General features: G+C 42.1%; 1 protein-coding gene across 4 annotated transcripts in view; it reads left to right on the top strand.

The window, feature by feature from the left end:
• Positions 1-15619, top strand: part of epn1a (epsin 1a) — a gene marked incomplete at its 3' end in the record, with an annotated part of 17460 nt that extends 1841 nt beyond the window's left edge. For 2 of the 4 annotated variants that reach the window (XM_080039850.1, XM_080039851.1), the window contains exons 2-12: positions 2171-2332; positions 2635-2736; positions 3068-3226; positions 3512-3640; positions 8594-8714; positions 8877-9034; positions 10823-10924; positions 12668-12944; positions 13530-13694; positions 13916-14149; positions 15153-15619. In XM_080039850.1, the coding sequence (XP_079895976.1) occupies positions 2668-2736; positions 3068-3226; positions 3512-3640; positions 8594-8714; positions 8877-9034; positions 10823-10924; positions 12668-12944; positions 13530-13694; positions 13916-14149; positions 15153-15619 (1881 nt within the window). In that variant the 5' untranslated portion in view covers positions 2171-2332; positions 2635-2667. The remainder of the gene's footprint in view (positions 1-2170; positions 2333-2634; positions 2737-3067; positions 3227-3511; positions 3641-8593; positions 8715-8876; positions 9035-10822; positions 10925-12667; positions 12945-13529; positions 13695-13915; positions 14150-15152) is intronic. The other 2 variants (XM_080039853.1, XM_080039852.1) reach the window with 2 other exon arrangements.

Genomic DNA, 15619 nt, shown 5'->3' with positions numbered 1-15619 from the left:
AATTTTAAATGTTAAATTTCATTTTGGGTTGCATAAAAAAAAAAAAAAAAATCTTAAAAAGTCTTAAATCTAAATTTCTTGAAGCTGTAGGAAGGAATTTAAGCCACGGCCTGTGACTCGCATTTCTGACTCGTGTTTCAGAGCAGCAGAATTTATACATACTAATACTAGTCAATGCAACTTAAAGAGACTAAAGTGATAATAACAGTATTACACAGCAGGAAGCCCTGAGAAACAAAAGGAATATCAAAGATTAGTTGACATGTCTGAACTTTGGTACGGAGCTTAAGGAGTCTCTAAACTTTTGCAATTGTTGCCTTATGTCCAGTTACGCAACATCGTCTCATATTTGTCTGACCTACACATCTATATGTATCCCTACAGTATAGTCTATATTGCATTTAGCACTTAACATACAGATCAGGTGTGTATTTTCTATAGTGAATTTGTGATATAACTGTTTTGCCAAAGCACATTTCAAACTTGAATAAATGTCCAAATGCATTTGCTATATTGCTATATGAATTTTAAGTTTTCTTGTTAATAAGTTGAGTGCAGTTTGCAGGAGGCTGAGGAAACAGAGGACATTAATCATCTCCTTAGCAAAGAGATTGTGCTTTCCTGCATTTTGTTTCTCCGCTTTCCTTGAGTGCAATCAAAAAGAAGACTGCTCCAAACTCAAGCTATGATATAATGATGGCTCAATCTTATTAAAAGGCAGTAGTTTAACTGGATGATGATTTAGTTTTTGAAAAAAGAATTTTTACAGGAGAACTTTTTAATAATGAGTCATTTTAATTTGTAGTTGATCTTATTTATTCAAAAGACAGTTTCAGAAAGGTTTTTTTTGTTTTATCGCTGGCCTCTGTTGCTTTGTGTCATGGGCCCAGAGCGAGCATGTATTTGGTGAGAAAATGCCGATTGTGGCAGTGAAAGGATGCATCTGGTCAGCAACAATGTTTCAGCCTGCTGTGTAAGCAATCAAATACAAACAATGCTCACTAGGTACTGAGGGATCTAATATTGTGCCAAAAAATCATTCTCCACATGCCATTACACCACCAGCAAAGTCAGCAGCTGGAGAATGCTTGTTGTCAAACTCCCTTTTTGTCAAAATCAGTTAAAGTCTCCTCATGATCCACTGCCTGACTGAAAAAAGAGAAAACAATTCTAGTGTTAATATACCCAGCCATAGGCTCTGTAAACTGGCATGTTGCTAGCTATGGTGGGCCCCCTTTGTACACATACCACTACATTTGACAAGAGCATAGGTTTTGTATTAACACCAGATTTTTTGTTCAGTTGACTCCACACAGTATAGACAGGGGTCTGATCATGAGGAGATGTTCACTAATTAGGACAAAGTGATTTTGACAAAAGGCGTTCTCCAGAATTGCTGAATCCACCTTTTAATGTCAGGTTCAGACTCTGCTTCCAGTATGACAAATCAGAAATCATTTATTGCAGCAGAGCTGACAGACATTTTTTCTACCTGTCAGTCCTTCAGCTTTTGCTGATAACACGATCATTGCTCCCTCTACAATCGACCTCCTGTTAATGGCTGACTTGAGATAAACAACTTTGTTCTTAGCTAGCCTTGCACAGCGTGGCTTATTAATTACATATTAACATAGCTTTGGACATCTGCTTCATCTGTTATCTTAAAAAGTATTGCTGTACTTGACTGTACTACCTCTTTGTCTCTCATTATTTCACAAACTGTTGCTTACAGAGTGTTTTTATTAACCCAAAATGTACTTGATGTTACAGCCTAGAAATATGCCTTAAAGTTTATAGTTTAATCAATCAATAAAAGTAAGTTGATATATATCCTATTATGTGGCAGGCAGTAGAAATCTAGTTTCTGCTCAAAATTACAATATGTAGGCTCCTGCTAATGTGAATCCCACTGCTACAACTCGACAACTTGATTTTGATAAAGTAAAACTAATAAGTTGTATCTCTATGACCATCAGTCATGTGTGGATCTGTAATAAAACCATGTGATTTTGTTGTATATCTGCTTTGTCCTTATTGTATTTTGGTTACTTTATAAATCAGTTCTAGCATTAAGTTTTAGCTTGTTCTTGTCTGTTTGTTGTGATTTAGCTGTCATCTCTCTGAGTATGGGTTCTTTTTTATTTATATTATTCTTAATCTTGCTCCATAGTTTTCATCGCCTTACGCCCGTGGTTTGGGGACCCAATGTTGCTGCGGGAAGGAATCAGACAAACTGAGACATAACACTCTATGAATGAGTGGCTCACAAGCCAGGGAAACGAAGAGATATCAAGAGGAGAGTCCCCTATTCTGCATCATTCTTGTGTAACAGGTGTGCATGGCGCTCTCGCTCTCCCTCTCCCTCTGATAGCGGCATATACATGGCTGATTTCTGCTATACACGCCTCTTTCACACTCTAGATTTTTCTTCTCAAGGTCTCCCACTCTTTCATCCACACCCCTGTACTCGTCTACATAATTTAATTTTTTTTACTCTTTTTCTTCTAGCTCTTTTTTAATAGGTATTTTTTCATTTGAATGTGTTTGAAATAACAATGTTCTTTGACATGTCAGTGTTGTTTTTTTTTATTACCTATTCTAAATTACAACCTGTCTTCTCCATCTGCCGTTCAGATTGTGACAGAACTCGGCGGCCAGACCGTTGCCATGTCGACCTCATCGCTACGGCGACAAGTAAAGAACATCGTCCACAACTATTCAGAGGCTGAAATCAAGGTTGTGTGCTTTTCTTCTTCTCTTTTCTTTTTACACCCCCCCACCGCCCCTCCCATGTCCATAGCTTAAATGTAGCCAATGTCTCTCTCCAGCACAGACGACATCATTTAGCTGCTGATTATCTAATGTCTCTTTCCTCGTTAGACACAGTATGAGCTAATCAAATCATATTATCCACTCATTATTTTTCCCCTCTGCAGCCTTCTGTTATGATTATGTTTGCATTCCAACTCAGAACATGGTGGACCTTTTTAAAATTGTCACAAAGTATTGGCCCAAAGTTATTCTCCTCCCGGACAGAGGATAAATTTAAGATTGTGTTGTTCTCCAGGTAAGAGAGGCAACATCCAATGACCCATGGGGCCCAAGCAGCTCTCTGATGTCAGAGATTGCTGATCTGACCTATAATGTTGTGGCCTTCTCTGAAATCATGAGCATGGTGTGGAAGCGCCTCAATGATCACGGCAAGAACTGGAGACATGTGTACAAGGTGTGTCTGTGTGTGTGGAAGGTGGGAACAGATGCATAATACACTATACTTATATCATAATGGCTTAAAAGATAAGTCCGAAATCTATTGCTTTTTACAGTTTTGTGTACTATATTTTACTTTATGAAATATAGACTTGGAAATGTTTCTGCTTGTAGTAATAAGCTTTTTTGAGTGTTTACATTGTGAGTTAACTGCTTTAATGTTTGTATATTTAGTCCCTCACGATCCTCACAAGGCCTTTTCTACTGTTATTCATCGGTTGTGGTTTTGTATTTCCACCAGGCCATGACCCTTATGGAGTACCTGATCAAGACAGGTTCAGAGCGTGTCGCCCAACAGTGCCGAGAGAACATATACGCAGTCCAAACTCTTAAGGATTTTCAGTTCATAGACAGGGACGGCAAAGACCAGGTACATAAACACACACCCATGCCCACAAAGCTACATGGAAAGTTAAAGTGATTAGTGAGTAAGGTCCAGGCACACTTTGCCACCATGCTGCTTGTGGTTTTATAATACATTCTACAATTAATTGGTTTGTACAATTGCACAACCCTACAAAGCCAGTCATTTAAGTTTTCATGGGCTATTGATAGCTGAAATTAGCCTGGCATTTCCAGACCTGCCACTAGGTGCTGGCAAATTAAATTTGCTGTGCCTGTTGGTCTGGACACTCTCCATTGACGCTCATTAAATATGTCATGAAATCCTGAGCTACCAATCAAATCGTTCTATCTGATATGGGCGGGCCAGAGCCCTTTGTATGGTGCTCTGGGGCGGACGTAACCGGATGACAACAGTGACGTGCATGCGCCGTCAAAGCCGTGATAGTAAACATCAAAGATGGCTGCGGATATGTTGTTTGAGTTTGAGACGGCTTTGGCCTCGACGTTTTACGATTTGGAAGACGGCACTCAAATCTTTCATTAGCAAGTAAGTGGAATGTTCTGTTTTGCCGACCGACCACTGCAAAAGTTTAATTTAACAGTTAAACCGCTGTTCGCTAAACGAACGGGGCTTAGTACGTCAACTTGTGCATCGCTCTGATTGGTTGTAGTGCTATCCAATTGCGTGCAGTGGCATATGAAATGCACGAGTAGGAGCCTCCCCTTGAGTTGGAAATAACTATTGATCGTGGCCAGACCCTCTACAGGGTTCGACATAACCAATGGCCCGCTGGCCCGGGGCCAGTAAAATCATATGCAGGGCAAGTTGATTGGCCAGTCACTGTCCCGCCCGGGCCAGTAACGGCCTATCACAGTTCAGTATCTTTTTGTAGAATAGCCTACATCATGGTTCATTGAAATGCGCGTTGAGAGTCGTAATGAAAGCAGTGTTTATCAATATAATAAACATAATATATTTTTTAATGAAAGGCCAGTGGACAAACAATGCGTGGGCGTTTTGACAGGCGGAGCAACAAGCGGGCGCACTCTCGCTCCATTGGCAGAGCTTCTACTGTCCGCCTGCGAGTCGACAAATCAATCAACTTACTTTGCCCCCTTTTTTTCTTCCCACAGCAGAGGTTGAGGTGCAGAAAATTAAGTGATAACTGCGCTTTTCCTTTAGCTGCCGCCGTTATGTTACAGTATTTGAATCAAAGCCCCAATGGTAATACAAATGAGAGGCTTTATTTAAACGCTGTGAATGCGTCTCCGGTGATTGTGTCGGTTGTAGACAGAAACGAACGGAGGGACTCTGCTCACTGGACAGTTCCTATAGTCGCGCAGTTTGTCTGCCGACATGGCTCTGTGTTTTCATGATCTACAATCAGATCGCGGAAGTCTTTCCCAGTGAAATCGCTAACGGGGAGAATATCCCCGGTTATTATTTTAGCCACAAACCCCGCAGTTCTTCTGCGCGGCGGCTCACTCGCTCACTCACTGGCGAGATCTCGAGGTAAACGCTGCTTTGCTCGGACGAAGGCATTGTGTGTTTCTAAGGTGATTTAACATCATAGCCTAAGACGAGAGTTTAACATTATGTTGCATATTTTGCACTGCATTGTTTTTTATCAATAGTTTGAAAAAATGGTCCCACACCGGACTCTTAATGTGAAGCTGACACTTCATGTAGAAGTGACGCTCCTGCAGCGCGCTCACGACCAGACGTGAACTCGCATACACGGTGAAATCTCCCATTAAAAAAAAAAAAAAAAAAAACGGCATAACCTTCTGATTTTTGGATTTCTATTTTTTACGTCAAATTGAGCGCAAGTGGAAAACTGGTCATTGGTTTGACACATTCACATCCCTAATGCATAGAGAAAGCAGTAAACACTACCACACCACAAAGACTGATCAGAACTTCATCTCTTATTTTTTTTTTTATGTTTGAACATGATTTCTGCAGGTGAACTATTCATTAAACTGCCCAAATTCAAGAATAAAATCTATTATCAAACTTCTGGACTTTAAAATACTGGCCGACTCCTTCCACATACTTTCAGTTGTAGGCTTCAAATTCAATATGTTTGCCTGGTTTTATATTATGTGTATGAGCAATATCAATATTTTATATCATTAACTAAAAGAAAAATAACCCAATCTAAAGGGAATATCTATGCTGTTACAGTATAGATATTCCCTTTAGATTTAGTTATTTTTTTTAATATAGGTATTATAATTATTCACACTAAATTATGAAGAAGAAAAAAAGGGTTTGCAGGGCCAGTGAAAATGTACATGGGGCCAGTAAAACTCAGATCAAAAGTTATGTTGAACCCTGCCTCTATCGTTCAAGATATCAGGGTCTGGATTTCCAGGCTAAGCTGAAACTGCAGTTTACCTATTTGCTTTTTTGATTTTGTAACTACATTTATCTCTGTGTATGTAACATACAAAAATAGTTAAAAACATACACTCATTTTTAGAATGTAAACAAGTACATTTTATCTATATAGCCCAGGGGTGTCCAAACTTTTTTCACTGAGGGCCACATACAGAAAAATCTACGAAGGGCCGGGCCACTTTGCAAAAATAACACATTTATCAGGACATGTAGCTGCTCGGATGTTTAGTTTCATAGTGTCTTCGTAAATTGTAATCCTTCTTCACGGCAACACTTTCCTTGCACATTAAACAGACACATTTCCCCTCTTGTTTATATGCCAATGATACACCCAGTGTTTTCTGCCTTTGCGTCCAATGTCCAACAGGGTGAAAATAGTATCCAGCCGAGGTCTGGATACTATGCCCCCCCTGGAGATTTTTTTAAGTTTTTAAAGTGAAATGCATGAATCTGGTGCACTTTGGCCCTCATTTATCAATTTTGCGTGGAAACTGGTGCAGATTCTGGCGCAAATACCTCCCTACGCCAGGTGTCGCGTGGTATTTATCAAACAGGCGTATCTCGCCAATCTCAGCGTACGCCAGGCCATTATTGATAAATGCGGCGGATGAAAACGAGTGTATCACGCCCCTATATTTTCTCAGTTTAGAGGCCTCGCCCAGAGGTTTTACGACATGGATATGCGCAATACGGCACTTCCCTGAAGTAGAAATTGACAGAATAACAGCGAAAGTAGAAAAAAAAGAGTTTCATTTCGGAGCATTAGCCTACAAGCAGCATCAAAGAACGACAGAAGGCAGCAGTTAGGAAGGAAATAACTGCTGCGGTCAACAGCGTTGGTGTTGACTCAAAATCGCCACTAAAAAAGCGTGTTGCTGTTCTGAAATGCAACCAACTGGGGGTGCGGGGCTGCGGGCATAATATAAGTGGTGGAGGAGAAAAAGACGCACCAACTGTCCGATAATGGTCCCCATAAAATAAATACACGTCTGCAGAGATTTGAATGATTGGAATGTATTGGCCCTTTTAGATAGCACTATTCAAAAGGGTTTTAAAAACTAAAAATAACACATTTAGCATTTTACTGTATGACAGCATGCGCTTGGCACGAGTGGTCAGCCCGGCCGTCAGCTGCACAAGCCGACCCGGCAGCGATCAGCTGTGAGAGCGCCCACCGTCCTGCTCCACCAGCAGATAGGAACAACGTGCCGGTTAACGGTGGAAATAAATCGCTCGCTTTAGCATTAATGACACATTAAAAGAGGAACTAACATCTACAAAGTGCGTCAAATAAATAAAATGTTAAGCTGAATGTTGTGCCGTGTATTTTTTTGTATCATAAAGAGCAGTGTATGTCTACTAGCCTACATATTTAATACTTAGGCTAACATTTTGAATGAATGCAGCCCCCGTGCCTCAGTGTCCCCCCAGCTGCTCCAAGACGGAGACTGCCCTTACGCAGTCCCATGCAGCCGGTGTGCGCACTATTGAATCAGCTCTCCTACTCAGTTGCACATAAGCTGCTAATTTTTAAGTGATTAATATCTTTATTTCGGTCTTATTTGCACTGCATTTGTATTATCTTCCAATAAGTGTCCAACAAAGTCATCGGCTACCCGGCACAGCCTGCACTGCGAGTCCATGCTGTTTTCAAATTTGCGTACACGAGCTGAGAGCTGGCGTGGGATTTGAGCGTACCCTACGCTCACGTCCATATTGATAAATGCCGAGATTTGCGTGGAAATGTACGTATACCCATTTTTCTGGTCTACGCAAGATTGATAAATGAGGGCCTTTGAGAGGGAAATTAAGAGGCTAAATCTGAAGAATTTTGTATGAAAAAAAACACTGAGACACTGTGTCAGATGAATTAGAAGCTATTGGAGAAGGACACAGATTTTCCATAATAATATTAATTTAAAATAAAATATTATGCAGGGTCCTCTGGGATGGGCTTGTTGCTCTTTTTCTTTTATGGGACATATTTCTCTGTAATATAAGGAGTGCATTTAAATTATTTAAAAATTAAAAGCGCCATATTACATTATATTTTTAAAATGTGCCACGGGCCAATCAATCAGTGTTTGACACCCCTGCACTAGTGGGTTAACTAAGAAATGCAAAAAAAAAACAAAAAAAAAAAACTTTTATTTAAGGGCCATATTACATTATATTTTTAAAATCGGCCGCGGGCCAATAAATCTATATCAGGGGTGTCCAAACTACAGCTGTAGTTTGGACACCCCTGATATAGCCCAATATCAATCATACACATATATTGGCCATACACCCACCCTCCCTCCCTCCCTCCCTCCTTCCTCCCTCCCTCCCTCCCTCCCTCCCTCCCTCCCAAAAAAAATATTTTATCTTGGAAAAAATGGAAGAAATCTCAGGAAGAGCAACAGATGAGGGATCCCTCTTCCAGGACAGACAGACTCACAAAGTAAATTAACAGTATGAATTAAATTATAGGTTGTAAACATAAATGAATAATATAGATCCAGGCTGACCAAAAATATACGATCTGAGCCCCACAATGTCTGTAATTGTGTGTTTATGTCTGTATTTGTCCAGGGGGTGAATGTGCGAGAGAAAGCCAAACAGTTGGTGACACTGCTGAAAGATGAAGAGAGACTAAGAGAAGAGAGGATCCACGCCCTCAAAACCAAAGAGAAGATGGCACAGAACCCAAGTGGTGAGATGGTTACTTTTATATAGTGTTTAAATAGAGTTAAAGGTTCAAAGGTAAAGTGTTACACTATTAAAGAAGGGCAGCCTCTCTACTGCAGCCTCACTTTGCTTCTGGGTAGTTAACAGGTTCCTATTCATGCATAATGCTCATTTGTTTGTGCTCCAGCCTCCTCTGCTCCCTCAGCACCCAGCATCGGGGGCAGCCTGTCAGCGGGCTCCCACTCTGGAGGGGCAGACCCTGAGCAGGCCTGGCCACAAAGCTCTGGAGAGGAAGACCTGCAGCTCCAGCTGGCTTTGGCCATGAGTAAAGAAGAGGCAGAGCAGGTAACACAAAGCAGCCTATTCAAGCCAAGCACAGCCAGGTTAATAGGATTAAATCATAACTAGAATTTACTCCAACTAGGCGTGTAAGAAAACATACTGGATTTATTCTTTGAAGAGCTGTATCGATATTTTATGAATAGTTCACAACAAATGGTGACAGTGTTTTTTTTGTTGTATTTAAGCCTCCAACTGCTAGTTGGTACCAGGCATTCAGCCGTTAGACTCTCCCCCTCTTTCAACTCATCTCACTAGAGATCTCGCAGGCGTACAGTCCTTGGGCTTGCACTAGCTCTCTTGTATTAGTCAGTAGAATGTACTAATGTATATAACATAACTATTTATTTATACATAAAACATTGTGTTTTCTTTATACTATGAGTTTTTTTTTTTTTTTTAATACATCTTTTTAAAAGAAAATTTATAATATATCACCTTGCTTATAGTATCCCGATATATCGCAGTATCAGGATAGGTATCGCATTGCCAGATACACAGACCTCCAACTAAATATGCAGTTTGAATCTGATGCAGCACCTGTGTACAGAGAGGGATATTACTAATATTATTCACCTCATACACCTAGTCTTGCTTTCACCATCTAACACCTGACCTTCCCTTAGACTAGCAAGGACCCTCTGGAGGACGCAGAGCTCCGCTATGCACTCACACTCAGCAAAGAGATTCAACAAAAGGTCAGGGGCAGAGTGTGTGCCCGGCTGACTGGCCAGCCAGTCATCAACTGTCTGTCTTTCTGTCAATTGGAAATTTTCCAACAAACATCAAGCATTGATCAATCAAGAAAATATATTTATAATCATATTTGTCTTGTGTCATTTACGTCAAAATACAAATTTGCATCAGAATGAGGTAATACTGTAGAGATAATTAAGTTTGCTGTTCCGTGTCGCACTCTTTTACAGAGCTTGCATTAATACATTGTGTGCAAAGTAGGTGATTTTTTAAATCCATGTCAAGATGTGTGAATACTGCACAAAATTGAGCAACCAAATCATCTAATAACTTTAATTTAATTGTGAAAATTGCATGACATTGGCAAATATTCATCATAATTGACAAAATGAAAGACTTGGGTGGATTATGAGAATTGATTATTCTCCCCTCTGTTTCCCTCTATGATAGCATGCATTCAGCTGTAGTGTTGATTGAAATATATATATATACGTATATGTAACTTCTATTTTACACTTCTCCTGCTGTTTTAACTTCCTCTCTGTTCTGAGTGCAAAATGTATTTAATTGTTGTATGCAACTAGTGAGATTGAGACCACTTGACGAGTCTATAAACTAATAAAGGATCTCTTAAAGGAGAATGTCATTGTTAATATTAAAAAAAACGTCATCAAACATAAGACCTGCTCAGTTCTTAAGCAGAGACAGTCCTTTCCTTGTGGATTAGTCGGTGTTCTGCTGTTTGATCATGCCTATACTGAGGTGGTTATAAGGTGGTAGAGAGAAGTACAAGACCTGTATCAGGACTGATCAAGGCATTTTCTGTGTGAAACTGCACTAAACTGATTACAAGCATAGATCTGATGGTGTTTTTGCCAAAGTGCCGTAAAAATCAGACTTTGCAAACCCTTGCACATAATGCAGGGATTGGTTGATTAGTGTACATTCTGTGCACACATAAGATAGTGATTAAAGGTCAGGTTTTCGGTTTCCACTTTAAATGTGGAATTGTAAACTGATCCTAAACCTGTACCTGTGGTGTGCTTTCCGAGGTTGTGTGTCTCAGGTTGCTGACATCACAGTGTGTGTGATTGGCAGGAAGAGCGACTGCGCAGAGGTGATGACCTGAGACTGCAGATGGCCCTCGAGGAGAGCAGGAGGGAGAAGGCCGAGAAGGCCGAAAAGGGCAAGTCCGAGGAGGTATGTGTGTAAAGTGTATCCAGGGCTGTACGCTTATTTTTTTAGGTGGTAGCACAGGTGCTAGCAAGCAAAAACATTCAGTAGCACAATTTTGTTTTGTAGCACACAAAGTATGATCGAAAACTTGCATAACCTTAACCCTTGCATTAACATGCTTTTAATGTGAAGGCGCATAGGAAATGGTATGTTTGCACTCGCGGTAACTTAACTGCGTTTAATGGAAAAAAGAGCCGTGTCCTTCCGTTTTTTGACGTTGGTGAAGTTTATTAGACGCTAGAATCGCCGCTCGAGCATAGATCCTGACCACACATCTTTCACCAGCCAAAGTGGCGGGTGGACTCAACTACTTACTCGCCTAAGAATACATTTACCCGCTTTTGGAGAGTGTTAATGTAGAGCCTTCTAAGCAGTGTTGTGCATCACTCCTCTCTCTGTGTCTAAATGAGATAGTATCTCCTCATTAGCAACCTGTCGCACTAGTGCGAGTAGACTTGTATTCATCATCGCACGTGATACATTTTAATAGCAAATGCGACCAAAACTGTCGCACTGTACAGCCCTGGTATCTGTATATCGCTTCCTTTACTAGCATTACTTTCTCTATATGTCTCTTTCAAAGTTCAAGGTAAGAAGTTTCAAAGAGTAGTCGTTTGAAATGTATAACAATAACACATGAATCTTTACTATTAGAGTGCCCAGTCCAAACAAATCCATCGGTAAGAGATTAAGATAGCTCCTAATAATGATTGCATTTCCACTCCTCTATATGTAATTACCGGCACTAATATACAAATCTTGACCAGCTTTGATTAGTTTATTTTTTGTTTTAAGCACAACAGAGAACTTAAACAACGGCTCAAATCAAATCAACAGTGCTCACACAAATAATTTGATCATGCTGCCTTTGTTTTACTCTACGTATCCTATATATATATTTGACTTATTAGATTGCTGCTCTGTCTCCATTGTATACTGCATTTTTACTCTTTTAATTGTCAGTTTTTATCAGTATTTGATCTTGTTTTTGTTTTGACTTGTTTATTTTGTTGTTTTTAAAAGCCTCCTGTGGACAGGTGTTGTAAACTAGCATTTATGCTAATACACTGAAAACATTGCATCTGGTTCGTCCAATGTCATTGTCATGTCCATACACAAATAAAATAAAACCAATCAAGCCACTAAGCTTTGTTTGTCTTTCAGACCATTCAAGTCAAATAAGATAAGATAAACCTTAACATTGACATTGTTACAGAAACAAAAGGGACAGTGCAGCTGATATAGTATTGGAATGCCAGTAGTGAAGTAGGCTCATCAGATGTGTCAGTTTATATTTGTTCAGCATCTCTGACATGTTGACCGTAGTGCACACTATATGTTTGCTAGGGGTGTCACGATTCTCAGCATTCTACATTATTGATTTTAAGGTCACGATTTGATTCTTGATTTTTCAAGTGTAGGATCATTGGTTTGATGCCATAATAATTATTTTAATGGTTTGATTCTTATTTCTAAAGATGGTGGCATGAGTGATGTAATATCCATTATTCATTATTTGCAATGTACCACACTGAGGCTTTAATGTCAAATTTAAATAATGTATTTACAATACAAATGTAACAATAACTTGTTTCACCAGTCAATTGGAAACAAAATTGAAAAAGAAAAAGTCATGGGAAAAAGTCAGATTTCCTCTTGAATCCAGCTGTTGGATCATTTATCAGTAATATATATTCTCTTGTATAGGGTGCTCTTATGGAGCTGAGTGCCGTTGACCCCTGGGGGGCCTCTGCTGCTTCTGCTGCCGTTGCCACTGTGGGCTCCGCCGGCCCCTCGCCACCACCCACTGCTGGTGATTCTGGTGCGTGGGGCGCAGCCTCCGCAGACCCATGGGGGGTGGCGTCGCCCACGTCTCCTACCAGCTCTGACCCCTGGGGTGGGGGACCACCACCAAACATGGCCCCTCCTCCAGACCCCTGGGGAGAGAACAGAGTCAACAACGTGGACCCCTGGGGCAGCTCGGGTAAGCACGTGTAAACTCTGTTCCCATCAGGTTGGTGGGAATGTACTCCAGTATCAGAAGAGAAGCCGCTCAGTGGGTCAAAGAGGATGTGAAGACCCGTCACTCCACCGCTCCATTTCCTGTCTACATAAAAGCCCTGTTACATTTTCTCTCATGTAACACTTCTGTCATATTGTCTCATCCATTACATACATGCTTTCAGTTTGTAATGAAGAAAGCAAGCATGCTAAATCCATTCTCCCTCTGTGTCTAAACCAGAGATTTTTATTATCCTCTTGTTTCTACTCAGGACTGACTGTGGCTGTGTCTCAACCAAAGCGGTCTCGTCTCTTACCCCTTAATGTATGAAGTAGCTTCTAATTATCTCTCCTTTACCTCCACGGAGCTGAAGATATGAACTAGAAAGTGAAAGTAACCTGGTGGAAAGCCACATAAAATCTGCTCTCATCTGACAAGTCAGTGGGACTGCAGAGGTCAAGGAGAGAAACACCAGTGTAGGCAGCCAGCCCAGCTTCCTGCTCCCTCCTTATTGTGGATTGTTCCCGTGTAAGGTGTTGTGTTAACCCTCCCCTCCCCTCCCTGTAGCTGTGACCCCCCCCAGTGCCGACCCCTGGGGCCCCACAGTGCCACCCAGCACTTCCTCCTCGGGGGGGCCAGTAGACCCCTGGGCAAGGGACGGGCCTGTCCCTGCCTCTGACCTTATCACCTCTGACATCTGGAGTGGCACCGCCAAACACACTAACGGCACAGGTACATTCAAACATAAAGCTACATGGGCTCACAGGCACTGAGGTACTAGTTCACCCTTTTAAATGGATTTTCATAATTTACTCACAGATTCTCAAGTGCATGTACACAGCAGTTGTCTTGTCTTACATTTCACCCTCCTCTAGTATGTGTGGTAATGCAGCGCTGTATTGTTTTTTTGTTCTTTTGTATTCTGTGTTTCATTTGCTTTTGCTATTCCTTAGGAGACCCAGAGCGACGCGGTTCCCCAGCAATGAGCACAGGCTCTCCAGTGCCCTTTGACCTGTCGTCTCTTGGTTCTTCACTTCCTGTTCGTAAGACTCCTGAGTCCTTCCTAGGCCCCAACGCAGCACTGGTGGATCTTGATTCCCTGCTGTCATCTAAACCCAAACCCAAACAGCCACCGCCTCCCTCCATCTCTTCCTCCTCAGCGCACAACCCTTTTCTCCAGAACACAGGTTAGTTTAACCTGAGAACAAAAGTAACCACAATTTGTTTCACAGTCTTACCTTATTCCTAGACACTATTTACAATAGTATTGTAGTTTGAGTCAGGTTGTTCCACTCTAATTTTGACATGTTATTGTTTTATGATATGAAAACCTGATAGTATTAAAGGCATACTAGGTAATCTAATCTAGAACACTTTTTGTCAATCAGCTAATTTCAACTCACCATACGCTTCCCAGTCCGTCTTGTGTGCGTGCTGAAAAAAAGTTTGTTTTTTACACACCTCCGCTAAAGGCCAGGACACACGGGTCCGACTACCGACCGTCGCCCGAAAATGGAGTCTGCCGATTCAGGCAGCTCCAGTCTGCCCGTCGCCGCCAAAAAAGTGCCAAGAACACACCGAGCCGACTACTGACTTTCCATACGCTCTGCGCTTGCGCGGGACGTAATGTCTCCATAACAGCAGGCGGCGCAAATCTGTATTGTTTCCCAAAACAATACGGTATCCGGAAATGATGGGACAGCTCTCTAGACCATAAAGAGCACCATTTTTAGCAGAGAGTGTCGAGCAGTCAAGAAGGGTTGATGCATGTGAGTACTCGCTGAACGAAACAAACAAACAAACTAAAACAATGGTTAGCGATGCGATACAGCTGTTTGTGCTACACGCCTCACTTCCGGGCTTCACTGATTCGCTAGCCCTCCACCAATCAAATTGCTCCGACTGAAAGACTGCCCGACGCCGATTGAACGTGTTGAATTGGCTGAAAAGAAGCCCGACGACATCTACGACGGCCGATGTCACCAAACTCACCAAACGGATTTGTGTCCCCGCCCCCTCCAGACTCTCCGACCATGTCCGATGGCCGATTATCGGGCCGGTGTGTCCTGGCCTTAACAGTTCAGGGCCAGCAGCTATTCATCTTTATACTGACCACCGGCTAGTGTCACAGATTGACGTTCATAATATATAAACAGAAATTTAATGACTGTTATTGTGTCTAACTCTCAGGCTCATCTCCTGCCCCTGGCATGGCAGTGACCCCAGGCAGCACCATTTCGAGCAGAGGGGTTTCTCCGACGCCTGCCTCCTCCAACCCTTTTGGCGTGGCTCCACCCATGAGCTCCATCTCACCTCAGCCCTCATCACTTGGCCTGAGCGGCCTGCGCTCCAGTCCTGTGCCTCCCAATCCCATGCTGGCCATGGTACAACCAGGAATGGGCATGGGGCCAATGAGTGTGGGTATGGGTGCTCCAGCAATGGGCCTGGGCATGATGCAGGCCAGCCCCATGGGCATGCCCTACAGCGGCCTCTCGCCAATGGCCCCCCCAGGTTCAGCTTTGTTGGGGCCCGGAGGTGCAGTGCCGCCTCAGCTGATTTTGGGTGGGCCCACTGGAACAGGAGGAGTGATGGGGGCTGGAGGCTCAATGGGAGGCGGAGGAACGACGGGAGCAAGCACCAACCCTTTCCTTCTTTGA

Source organism: Ammodytes marinus, assembly GCF_949987685.1.
Source record: "Ammodytes marinus genome assembly, chromosome: 13".
NCBI classification, from domain to species: Eukaryota; Metazoa; Chordata; class Actinopteri; order Uranoscopiformes; family Ammodytidae; genus Ammodytes; species Ammodytes marinus.
Note: the sequence above shows the minus strand (reverse complement) of the source record. Positions and strands in the feature narration are given on the sequence as shown.